Source organism: Solea senegalensis, linkage group LG21 (assembly GCF_019176455.1).
Source record: "Solea senegalensis isolate Sse05_10M linkage group LG21, IFAPA_SoseM_1, whole genome shotgun sequence".
Lineage (NCBI taxonomy): Eukaryota > Metazoa > Chordata > Actinopteri > Pleuronectiformes > Soleidae > Solea > Solea senegalensis.
In genome coordinates, this window is record NC_058040.1 from 8,351,568 (window position 1) to 8,364,849 (window position 13,282).

Consider the following 13,282-nt stretch of genomic DNA (forward strand, 5'->3'; position numbering starts at 1 on the left):
TATATTTATACTAAGCTTTATAACCATAAATTATTATTAAAGTACAGTCGATATAGTAATCCAACACAGTTATGATCATATTATGAGGAACAATAACAACATGCTGGAAGTGTAACAGTCTGTAACTGTGTGTTTGAGTGCTTGTATGGGAATCTCACAAAAGGGAGTAAAGGGAGTGATGTTGTAATTGTGCTTTTTACAATTGTATGTGTTTTTTTTTTTTTTTTTTACAGTGGATTGAATTTCCAGGGACGTCACAAAGTTACAGAGGAACAGGAATTGGTTTAAATTATTTCGTTCATTTAATACAACTGATTTCTGGTATATATTTTACTGTTTCTGTGTGAGTTTTTGAATTTCTATAGGTTAGGTGAAGATGCCTCGCCTGAAGAAGCACAACCGTTCCATCGCGACCAAGAAGAGCATGGAGGAACGCCTGGCAGCAGTGGTGGCATCTGCGCCTCTGGTCTCCACCACTTGCTTCCCACCACCAACACGTGGTCCCTCACGTATGTGTTCACCTGTTTTCTTTAAATTCTTTGGAGAGTGCATGCAGTCATGCTCAGTGTCTTTAATGTATTTTGTACGTGCACAATGTATTTGGGTGATGTGTTCTTCTATTTTAATGTTTTGTCTTTTTAACTAGGTCGTGGTACTGGTCGTCGCCACCGTGTGAGCACCTGGCCAGTTTCACCCCTGACTGGCAGGAGTCACAAGATGATCATCCCAGCCGAGTCACCTGACAAGAAGGTATTGATTTTGAATTTACAAACATAATTATTTATGTGAGGCGTAGTTATTAATGTTCTTAAATAAATCTTTTCTATTGTTATAGTTTGTTCTTTTTGTCGGTGATTCCCACCTGCGCGCCATTGTTGATGGCCATGTGAAGATTTCGCACAAGCAGCTTTCTTTTGGTCTCATGTCAACGCCAGGCGCTGACGCCAAGGACCTGAGGACTGAGATGGTGAGTGCAGTCCTTCCCAGGACACCTGACCTTGTTTGTGTTCTTGCACCCAGCAACAACTTGACTAAGGGGACATTGGATCAGGCTGCAGTGGACTTTGAGGAGCTTCTCACCAGTGCCTTGTCTCTGTGGCCGAAGGCAAGATTATTTTAATATGTTCACGTCTTTCCAATCATAATGAATGTGGCTTTATAGGCTGTTGTAGATAATTTCTTTTTATTTCAATGCATGTTTGTGATTATTATATTGCTTGTTTTTAAATAATGTTATGTGTTGTTATAGTTGTTTGTCCTGGACTTCCCTCCGCGCCGGAACGTGGATCAGGACTTGCAGGAACTTTTTCGCCAGGAGTTTCACCGTGTGGCTGCACGCAAGGGTATGGCCCAAAAATATTTAGTTCAGTTTAATTCAAGTTGCATGTGTCATTGGCTTTTATGGCATATGGAGAAAGATAATTTCTGTCACATTCAGAATGTTTTTAAATTAATATGATGCAAACAGATTTTATTTTATTTAAACAAACATTATATTTGTTTGTTTAGGTGTGAGGTACTACTCTATTGCAGAGTTCTTTCCTCTCAGCCAGCGTGACCTGTGGAGTTGGGATGGGGTAAGTGGAAATGATTTGTTTATTGTCCTTTCTTACCTTTACATATATACTAGTTTTTTTTCAGAGTTTGTTAAAGCACTGTATAAAATGTGTTATTATTATTATCATCATTATTATTATTATTATTATTATTATTAATAAGTTGATCTGACAAAGTTTGTTTTGCAGATTAGCAACAGTATTGACAGTGTTGTTAATTTGAGTTTGATCTCATTTTTTTGCAGGTGCACCTGAGTGATGGATCTGGGATGAGGACGCTGGTGACATTGCTATGCGACAAATCCAGTCTGGAGCTAGCGATGGCTGTTGCACAGGAGGAGTCGCGTAGCATGTTGCCAGCTGTTCCTGCTCCTGCTCCTCGTCTGGCTCCGAGGTTGGTTGTGGTTGGAGAGGCCCGCTCTCCACGTCCATTGCACAACCCATTGGATTGGAAGGTGGTTGAACCACGCAGGACGGTAAATGAGTTGCACACTTTGTGTTTTAGGAGAAACAGAAACATCTCCATGCAATTCACTGCACAAATGGTCAAAATGTACATGTATAAAATTATATTTTTCATTACAGGGTAGCAGCTCGCCCCCTAAGGGAGGGAAGGTTCAGCTCAGGGTATGTTTTGTTTTTTAATTCACCTTTTGATAGCTATGTTTATTGATTGATGTATCTATCTGTATGTTTTCTCAACGGAAGTTGTTACTAAAATTCTTTCTTTTTTGTCTCACAAGGATTGTTACATCCCTCTCACTCCTGTGTGGTTCAGCCCACCAATGTTGGAGATGATGGACAGTGTCCGTCCGGGCAATCTTGATCAGAAGGAGCCCAGTACTTCTGCCAAGGGACCAACGGTAATGTGCATGCAAAGAGTGTTTATTAGCCAATGATTCAATTTGGAAAAATGAACTGTCAAGACTGATGTCATTATTTGAAGTTGTTACAATTTAAGCATTTTGTTATTATTCTTTTAGGGGGTCAAGCGTCCTAGGAGCCCTTTTGCTCCAAAGAAGAGCTGTGGGAAACAGAAGGTTTGAGACGTTGTATTTGTTTTCTAGTGTTTGGCAGTAAATTGTGTAAGAACATGGAAGTAATTTGTTTGCTGTTTTTTTTTCTAAGGTGAAGGTGGAGGAGTGGCCTGAACTTCCCAAGGCTGTGTCGGTAAGTGCACATTGTGTGAAAGTTGTATAATTTTATGAATGGATTATGCAACACCTTGTTATTTTATTCATACTGTAAGTTGGAAGGGCTGTGGGAACCAGCTGGTTGAGCGTGTTACATTTTATTTCTGGTGTTGGGCAGTAAATTGTGGAAGGGCATACAGTTAATGTGTTTGCTGTGTTCTTTTTTGTTTTTGTCTAAGGTGGAAGTGGGGGATTGGCCTGGAGTGCCCAAGGCTGTGGAGGTAAGGGCAGATTGTGTGAATGTATATAAATGTATTCTGTTAAACAAATTTCACTGTATATATAAGTAGTTTATGGTCAAGATTGACTTGCATATGCAAATGTTGAATTTTCCAATATTTGATTCCCTGAAAAGTATCACAAGTCTGGGCTGTTATAAATGTACAGATACAGCTGTGTTACGATGTGTAACAAGATTGATTGTTTTTTTTTCATCAGGAGGTCCCTGTGGAGCGTCCTTGCAGACGCATTGTCTTCAAGAAGAGGCGTACTTCTCAGCAGGTTTGTCTTTATTTAGATTATGATTTTATAAAGAATTTAGTTAGTGTTGATAGTGCTTAAACATTGTGGCAGTTGTAACATAGTGATGAAGTTATTGTGAAGTCATGGTGATCAACATTCAGTGTGTTTTGTAGCAGGTTGCAGCTGCAGATGTTGTGGAGGTGATGAGTGGACCATCACCTGTGACCATTGAAGACTGTCCCCCTCTGCACAGCTCCCCAGACCTCATCCAAAGTAAGGTCGCTGCTAATGTTGATACTTTGTCGGTAACGTTTGATGCTGGGTCTGTTAGTTCAGGTGAAGAGGAGATCATAGTGGTCTCTGATACAGACAGTGAGGGTTCCATTTCTTTTGGGTGGACTGATACTTTGCCATTACCGGAAGGTTCAGGGTCTGTTGGGGCATGTGTAGATGAGGTCACAGTGATCTCTGATACAGACAGTGAGGGTTCCATTTCTTTTGGGTGCTTTGATACTGTGCCGCGAAGTTTTGGGGTGCGTTCTGTGAGGGGATCCTTTCATCAGGGGGATCAGCGTTTTAAATATAGAGGTGTACAGTGTATGGCAGTAAGTTTGGCTGCCATGGCAATGCATAAGACCAAGAGTGTGTTTTCTTGGCAAACGAGACATCTGGACAAGGCTGTTGTTTGTGGTGACAAGATTTACACATCTTTGCGTGACAATAACTTGATTTGTGGTGGGCACACTATCCCGTGTATTCCAGAGTTACCAAAGCAGTTAGATAAAGATGGCCATAGTTATGATTTTGAGTATGGTGACTTTGTGACTGGGGATGTCAATGTGGTTGAGGGAGAGTTTATTGATGCAGGTGTGTGCACAACTCTCAAGGACGGTTTGGAAAAGATGTGTATGGAATATGACACATGCTTTTTCACATTGTTATCCCGTACTTGTGGGATTATTAGGGAAGGGGAACGGTTTGCTGTTGTTGACTCTCATGCACGCAGTGCAGATGGGATGGTGCATCCCAACGGAAAGAGTGTTGTTGTGTATTTTAGTAGTCTTGAACACTTGATTCAGCATGTTAGCTGTTTTGCTGCAGGATTCAGAGGGACACAGAAGTTGTTTGAGATTGCTGGTGTTCGTGTCACTGTGAAAGTAGATGGTGGTGCTAGCCAGTCATCTTCAGGGAAGATTGGTGCAAAGCGCAAGGCTACTACAATGCCTACTCGTACCTCAAAGAGGTTTAAAAGGAGTGACCCAGTTGATTCAGATGTAGCATTTGTTAGTGAGGTTACAGTTAAGGAGTTGGTGTTTAACCCTGTTCGTAATGATGTAGCTCGAACTTTATGTGACAAATTACATGTTGAGTCAGAGAAAGTCGACGATGTGTTTTCAATAGTTGGTGTGTTGGGGGCTCCGTGCAAAAAGGACACAATAGTTGGTGATGGCAACTGTTTTTTTAGATCAGTCAGTCAAGCTGTGTGTGGTTCACAAAAGAATCACAGGAAAATTAGATTAGCTGTAGTTAAACAATTAGAAGATAATGCTGTAGCCTATGAGAGCATTTTGAGAAGTGAGTTCTCGTCAGTGTCAGATTATGTCATTAAGTCAAGGATGCGTTATGTCGGCAGTTGGGCGACAGAGGTTGAGATTCAAGCAGCAGCAGATTGTTTAGGAGTTTCCATTTTCACTTACATTGGTGATCGCTGGCTTGAATATAGTTGTAAGAATAGGCAGTTTTCCAGTCAGGCAGTGTACTTAGATAATGTAAATGGTAACCACTATGAGACTGTTGTTTGTGTTCATCAGCCACAGTCACAGTTTTGTTATGGTTACTGCAAAGTAGGTGAGGGTACAAAAGGCTACAATCTTAGACATCATAGTAAAGTAGAGGCACAGGCAACAGCTAGAATGTGTACTTCTAATGTAAACTATAATTTTTCTAATTATTTGAAAAGGAAAAAGTGGTTCAAAAATAAAATTCAATGTAGAGACAATGTGTTAGAGAAGTTGAAACATCAGAAACGTTCTAAAGTAAAATACATGCAAGATGTCAGCTATAGAGATAAGAAGAAAGGGTCAAATAAAGTAAAGTATACACAAGATGTTAGCTATAGAGAGAAAAAGAAAGGGTCAGATAAAGTAAAGTATACACAAGATGTTAGCTATAGAGAGAAAAAAAAAGGGTCAAATAAAGTAAAGTATACACAAGATGTTAGCTATAGAGAGAAAAAGAAAGGTTCAGATAAAGTAAAGTATACACAAGATATTAGCTATAGAGAGAAAAAGAAACAGATGAGCAAAAATAAGTACTGTTTAAATGTCAGCTACAGACAGAAGAAAAAAAGTAGTAGTGTAAGGAAGTACCAAAGTAATCCACAGTTTCAGGAGACTGTTACAGCAGGGAGCAAAGTGAAAAGGCAGCTATTGAAAGACCAGGCAGTAGATTTTGATTATGTGATGGAGCAGTTTCTGTCTAAAGTTACAGATGGACCACATTTTGTGTGTTCTGTTTGTCAAAGGTTGTTGTTTAAAAAGCAGGTTTTGAATTGTAAAATAAGTAATTATAACAAGAGTGCAGACATGGCGTTAATTGCGGAGAAATGTATTTCAGAGGAGTATTTACATAAATGTAATGAGAACTGTGCAACTTCATGTCAGTTGTTGGATTCCCCTAGGGGACACTTGTGGATTTGTTATAATTGTAATTCTAAGATAAATAGAGAAGAGATTCCTCCTGAGTGTGTTGTCAATAATTTAGGTGTCCATGCTGTGCCTCCTGAATTGGCTTGTTTAAATAGTTTAGAGCAACATTTGATTGCATTGCATATCCCATTTATGAAGGTTTTGGCATTGCCTAAAGGAGGACAAAATGGTGTTCATGGACCGGTGACGTGTGTTCCAGCAAATATTGTAGAGACAAATAATTTGCTTCCTCGTTCCAATATGGAGGGGTCTTTGTTGCGTGTCAAACTGAAGCGAAAGCTAACATACAAAGGACATTATGAGTATCAGTTTGTTGACCCAATGCGCATAAGGCAGGCTTTGTTGTATTTAAAACAGAATAACATGTATTATAAAGATGTAGATTTTAATGAAGACTGGTTGAATGAGTTTTGTCGGGAACAAGAGCTTGATAGTTTAGTACAGGAAAGTGATGGTAATTTAGAAAAGAATGAAACACCTACTGAGGTGGATGAATGTGAGGATGAGCTGTTGCATGACAGGCAGCAACACTGTATGTTTCAGGACACTTGTCTTATGCCTGTAGATATTGGTCAGGAAGCGCTAGATCAGTATTTTGAGGGTGTTTTGAATGTGGCTCCAGCAGAAGGTAACAACCCTGTGAAGTTACTTTCTAATCGTGAAAATGAAGCAAAGTGTTTTCCAGTGTTGTTTCCACATGGACATTCTGTGTTTCATGACAACAGAGAGCAACGTTTGACATTGTCGCGTTATTTTAATAATCGGATTCTCCATGCTGATGGCAGGTTTGCTCAGAATGTGGAGTATATATTTTTCGCACAGTACATGTCAGAATTGGAGCAGGTTGTGTCAAATGTGTCCATAGCTTTGAGGAAAGGCAAAGGAAGTCATGTTCCTAAAAGAGTTAGAGATGTGGTGAATAATGAGGAGTCTTTAAGGAAGTTGTTAGAGTTTGATGATGGTTATCGTTTCCTTAAGCCTATTAGAGGCACTCCTTCATTTTGGCAGGCAGCGCAGCGTGATTTACTTGCCTGTGTTCGGCAGCTTGGTGTACCCACGTGGTTTTGTTCATTTTCTGCAGCAGACATGCGCTGGACAAACTTACTCGGTAGTATTTTGAAACAGGAAGGGAGAGAACAGCCAGCCGAAGAGTTAGAATGGGCAGACAAATGCGAGTTGTTGCGTCGTAATCCTGTAACTGCGGCGAGAATGTTTGATTTTCGATGGCATTGTTTTTTGAGGGAGGTCCTTATGTCTCCCTCAAACCCTATTGGTAAAATCAAGGACTATTTTTATCGTGTTGAATTTCAGCAGCGCGGGTCTCCACATGTTCATTGCCTGTTTTGGATCGAGAATGCCCCCTTAATTGACAAAAACACAGATGAAGAGGTAGTTGAATTTATTGACAAATATGTTACATGTGAACTACCCTCTGATGATGACACATTATTGGACATTGTGTCATCTGTGCAGATGCATTCAAAGCGCCACTCAAAAACATGTAAAAAGAAAAACACAGTTTGTCGTTTCAATTTTCCAAGACCAGCATCTGCACAAACATTTATTAGTCGTCTTAAAGTAGATGAGGAGATAGTAGAATGTAGTTGTAAAAAAACTGATTCAACAGAGACTGTGTGTTTCAATTGTAAAGAGAGTGATTTTAAAGAAAGAAAGGCGCGTAAAGTAAGGGCTCATGACATTTTGGAAGCAATTAAGAAAGCACTCTCTGATGAAAATCAGAGCTTTGATACAGTGGAACAGTTGTTTGAAAGTTTAAATGTAACTCAGGAAGCATTTGAAGATGCATTCAATCGAACAACTACAGGTACCAAAGTAGTGTTAAAGAGGCAGGTGAAAGAGGCTTGGGTTAATCAGTATAGTGAGCAGCTTTTAAAATGTTGGAATGCTAACATGGACATCCAGTATGTGGTGGATGCCTATGCATGTGTTGTGTATATCATTTCATACATTTCTAAAGCAGAAAAGGAAATGGGGTTGTTATTATCAAATGCCCAAAGGGAAGCAGCTAAGGAAGGTAATGTAAGTGCTAAAGAGGCATTGAAAAAATTAGGCGGTGTTTATTTACATAACAGGGATGTGTGTGCTCAGGAAGCAGTTTATAGGTTAACTAACATGCATCTGAAGGAGTGTTCTAGAAAGGTCATGTTTGTTCCCACAGGGGAAAATGTAGTTAAGTTGAGTTTACCTTTAAATGTGTTAAAACAAAGGGCAACTACAGATGACATAAACACTGATGAGATGTGGATGACAAGTTTAGTTGACAGATATAAGAACAGGCCCAATGATAGTACTTTTAATGACATGTGTATTACAACATTTGCTTCAGAGTATCGTGTCATAAGTAAAAACGAAAACTGCAAAACTAAAATTGCGTTGAGCAACAATTGTGGTTTTGTCACAAAGAGAGTCCGAACACAACCTGCTGTAGTGCGTTATGCTCGGTTCTCTGAAACAAAAAATCCAGAATTGTTTCATTTGAGTAGATTACAGTTGTTCATGCCATATCGTGTTGATGATCAGTTAAAACCAGAGGGTTTTGAAACGTTCCAACAGTTTTATGACAATGGTAATGTTGTGTTTTGTGATGGATCTGTACATACAGTAAAGTTAGTTGTTGATGTGAATAGGAACAGGTTTGAAGTAGATGCAGACATGTTGGAAAACATCCAGAATAGGATTGATGCAGATGGTGTTGCAGAAGATGCATGGTGTCAGTTGTGTCCAGAACAGGAGTTGGAACGTTTAGAGGCTGTGGAGGAAATGGCAGAGAGACAGGAAGCAGTGGCAGAACACCAGGATCATATTCCAGATTTAGCTGTTGATCGTGAGCAGGTACAACATTTGGAGAAAAGGAATAACGTAATGTGTAGGAGTGATGGTTTGTTGTTGGTTAGATCTTTAAATGATACACAGATGCATGTTTTTTATCAGATTCGGCAGTGGTGTTTAAACAAGGTCTCAGGGAAAAATCCACCTCCTCTACATGTTTTTATCACAGGTGGTGCTGGAACTGGTAAAAGTCATTTAATCAAATCTATTCAATACGAGTCCATTCGGTTGTTATCACCATTGTGCAGTCATCCTGACAATGTGAGTGTTTTAATAACTGCACCAACAGGTATTGCTGCATACAATCTGAATGCAGCAACAATTCACCACACATTCAGTATTGGAGTAGATGTACGCTTACCGTACACTCCACTGGGTGAGGAAAAAATTAATTCTCTTCGGGCTAAATTCAGTGATCTGCACATTTTGATTATAGATGAAATTTCAATGGTAAATCCCAATCTTTTGGCATATGTTCACGGTAGATTACGTCAAATGAAACAAAGTGGCAACAAGCCATTTGGAAACATTTGTGTCATTGCTGTTGGAGATTTTTACCAGTTACCTCCAGTAAAAGGAAAACCCCTGTATGTAGAGGATTTGAATATTGACTTGTGGTCTTTGTTTTCAGTTGTGCAGTTGACAGAAGTAGTCAGGCAGACAGACAGTGTGTTTTCAAAGTTGTTGAACAGAGTTAGGATTCATAGAAAAGGGACACCGATGTTAAAAAGTGATGTTGAGATTTTGAAATGTTGTGAAACTGGTGAAGTCAGCTCAGCTTTACACATATATGCAACAAATCAACAAGTAAATGAGCACAATATTCAGAGGTTGTATGCTGTGTGTCCTGACTATGTCACTATTGAAGCTCAGGATTTTCAAAACGATAGGAGAACAGGAAAACTAAAGTTAATTGATGGCCATCATGCTAAAGCTAAAAATACGTATTTGTCTGAGCGATTGTTGTTAGGTGAGGGCGCACGTGTGATGTTGTGTCAAAATGTTGATGTGAGTGATGGCCTGGTGAATGGTGCATGTGGTGTTGTAACACGGATAGTACAATCAGAGGGTGTTAAGTTTCCAAAAATGGTTTATGTGAAATTTGATGATGAGAATGTAGGTGCAGAGAGGAGGAGACAGTCACCAAGTGTTGTAGCTGATTTAGTGGGTTCTACAGCTATTGCTCCAGAAGAGGAGAGAGCTTGTAGAAAAGGCGGCCTGAGACGTCAATATCCACTCAAATTAGCATGGGCGTGTACAATCCACAAAGTTCAGGGCATCACAGTAGATGATGTTGTCGTGTGTTTTGAGAAGATATTTGCAGCTGGACAGGCATATGTTGCTTTAAGTCGAGTCAGGAGTTTGTCAGGCTTGATCATTGAACAGTTTGACGAGAAGAAGATTTATTGTAGGGGTGACATTAATGATGCTATTCAGACAATGTCTCCGTTCTTAGTTGATAGTTTGACAAAGCAGCGATTGAGGGCAAGCAGGTTTGGTGTTTATTTGCTGAATGTGCAGGGTTTGACTCGACATGTGCCAGATTTGGTGCTGTGTACACAGCAGTTACAGCTTAACTGTATTGCTGTAACTGAAACTTGGTTAGCTGCATCATCTTCTGTTGAATCAGTAAACATTGAAGGTTATAGTTTTCATGGTTGTTCACGCAGTTCATGCTACAGTAGTGATGACCCCAGATTGGTTGCATTAAAAGATCAACAACATGGTGGTGTAGGTGTTTATATTACACCAAACACAGGATGTGAGATAATAGAAGTCCCTTCGTTTAATTTGGAGTGCATAGTGTCCAAATTTGCTTCACACCAGCTAGTTATTGCAGTGTTATATCGACCACCGTGTTATCCCATGACCTTATTTAAAGAACATTTAGGCACATTTCTTGATTGGCTAGATTCACCAAATGAAACCATTGCAGTCATGGGTGATTTTAATGATGATATTTTGAAATCATCATCAACATGTACACTTTTAACAGAAAAAGGTTTTGTTCAAATTGTAACTGAAGCAACAACAGAGAAGGGTACTTTAATTGATCACATTTACATTAAACAAGCAGATAATGGGGCAGAATCACTAGTGCTGCCTACATACTTTAGTGATCATGAGGCAGTCCTGTGTTTATTTAAGTGATGGCAGTTTATGTCACCACATTGTGGCTGCTTGATCCAACCTGACAACTGTAATAATTAATGTTTGAGTAGTTTTTTTAGTATCTGATGGTTAATTTGTTCCTGGACATCTGTTACTAAATAGTGAATTTAAATGTGTGAAATGTGTCATTGCTCCATATTAAGTTGCTATTGTATTTGTTGTATTCTAAAATGTGTTATAGCTCCATATGAATTTGCTATTGCTATTTGTAGTATTATCAAATGTTGTATTACTCCATATAATAATTAATTATTAATTATAATTATTAATTATGTAATTGCTGTTGTATTTGTTGTATGTAATGTGTTATTGCTCTATATGAATGTGCTGTTGTATTTGTTGTATGTGATGTGATGATGTTGTGTTGTATTAATATTGTCATTATGTTAAATTATGTGTCTTGGGCTGCAGGTTCCATATGAAGTTGTGATTGTTATGAATTTATTTGAATTTGCATTTATATGATATCATGAGGAAATAGGAAAAAATAAATACATGTAATACCAACATTAACAACTGTTAATAAAAGTTTGTCATATTGTAATCCTTTCACTGTCTCTGTTTTGTTTTTTCCAAATCTCATGTAGGACCGCAGTTGTAATCTTGTCCTAATGTGTGTGTTTTTATTGTATTGGCACAATTATGTATACTATTAACATAAGAATGTTATATTATTTTACATGAGTTTTGTATAGTCTGTCACTACTGAAGACTGAATTCATGAATCACATTCAATTTAAATTGGTTACAAAGTCTGTGTTCAGTGTCACCAAGAGAAATATGGTATTTTACAGTAATTGCAAGTTTTAATAAATATTTAACCCTCCACCTGTACCATGTGTTTTTATTTTGGCCCCCCGTGTATTTGACTTTGACATTACTCCTTTACATACATGTTCCGGACGGGTCTGAGGTCTCACATATCAAGTTTCAACAATCCCAATTAGAGCAGCATGAGAAACTGTAAATGTTAGATTTGATAGATTTGTAGGCAAATGCCTCCATCATGTGGCGAACAAAGGTTACTGCACTGACAAACCACTCAGTAGAGTGGGTCCTGTGCAGTGTTCTTATGTCAACACCGTTGAAAGATTTGTTATCATATTCAGCAAGCATCATATACCATGTGTTTTACATGTTTTCATTCATTTTGAGTATGATACAATGACATTTGTTAAAGTTATAAGTGAAATTGTGAAATTGTATTTTCTGTTACCACCAGAAGGCACTGTTTTTAAAATGTACAGTTTTTGCATAAGCATCTTCAGCAAGATCCCATCATCGATCGTCACTAGTTTGGTTAAGATCTAACCTTTCATCGCAAAGTTATAAGAGTTTGTTGTTGTAGCGAAATACCAGACGTCATATTGTCTGCCGTCAACAGGGGGCGATGTTTTCTAAATGTACAGTTTTTGCATAGACATCTTTAGCAAGGGCCCATCATCGATTGTCACTTGTTTAGTTAATATCTGACCTTCCATGGCAAAGTTATAAGAGATTGTTTTGTGTTACGAGGAATCGTGATTTTCGCCAACTTTGCCGCCCTTCTTCTTGTTAGCCGTGATACTTAATGAAAAGATTTTGATACCTTTGGATCCTCAACTTGTCCACAGTGACCTCACAAAGTTTGAAGGTGATCCCATTAAAGCTCTTTGACAAGTGCGTTCACATACCATTGGTGCGAAATGGCCAAAATCTGCTAAAAATGTACTTTCAATCCAAGATGGCGGCTTTCCTGTTCGTTTCAGAGCTTAGGCTGCTTTGAATTTTTTGACCGTCCCGACCTAAGGAACGCGTGAGTACCAAGTTTAGTGCATGTACATTAAACGTGCTCCTCAGGAGGACAAGTTTTACGGGTTGTAAGAGTTTTGCCTTTTGTTGTGAGAAATATGAATGAACGCCAACTTTGGCGCCCCCTATCTCGAAAACCATGGGACATTTTGAAAAACTTTTAATAACTTTAGATCCTCAACTTGTCCACAGTGACCTCACAAAGTTTAAAGGTGATCGCACAAAAGCTCTATGACAAGGTAGTTCACATACCATTGGTGCGAAATGGCCAAAATCTCCCAAAAATTTACTTTCAATCCAAGATGGCGGCTTTCCTGTTCGCTTTAGAGCTTCGGCTACGCTGACTTTTTTGACCGTCTGGACCTAAGGAACGCGTGAGTACCAAGTTTCATGCATGTACATTCAACGTGATCCTCAGGAGGACAAGTTTTACGGGTTGTAAGAGTTTTGCCTTTTGTTGTGAGAAATATGAATGAACGCCAACTTTACGCCCCCTATTCGAAAACCATGCGACATTTTGAAAAACTTTTAATAACTTTAGATCCTCAAC

General features: G+C 38.9%; 1 protein-coding gene and 1 long non-coding RNA gene across 2 annotated transcripts; both read left to right on the plus strand.

Annotated features, from left to right (window-relative positions):
- Nucleotides 1-1,253: 1,253 nt before the first annotated feature.
- Nucleotides 1,254-2,026, plus strand: LOC122758510. Its single transcript, XR_006358155.1, has 3 exons — nt 1,254-1,343; nt 1,510-1,577; nt 1,802-2,026. It is a non-coding gene; the product is annotated as an uncharacterized LOC122758510 (long non-coding RNA).
- Nucleotides 2,027-3,220: 1,194 nt separating this feature from the next.
- LOC122758736 lies at nt 3,221-11,274 on the plus strand. Its single transcript, XM_044013037.1, has 2 exons — nt 3,221-3,250; nt 3,385-11,274. Exon 2 carries the CDS (start codon nt 3,415-3,417, stop codon nt 10,918-10,920), a length of 7,506 nt encoding a protein of 2,501 aa, XP_043868972.1. The 5' UTR covers nt 3,221-3,250; nt 3,385-3,414; the 3' UTR covers nt 10,921-11,274.
- The last annotated feature ends 2,008 nt before the right edge of the window (nt 11,275-13,282 follow it).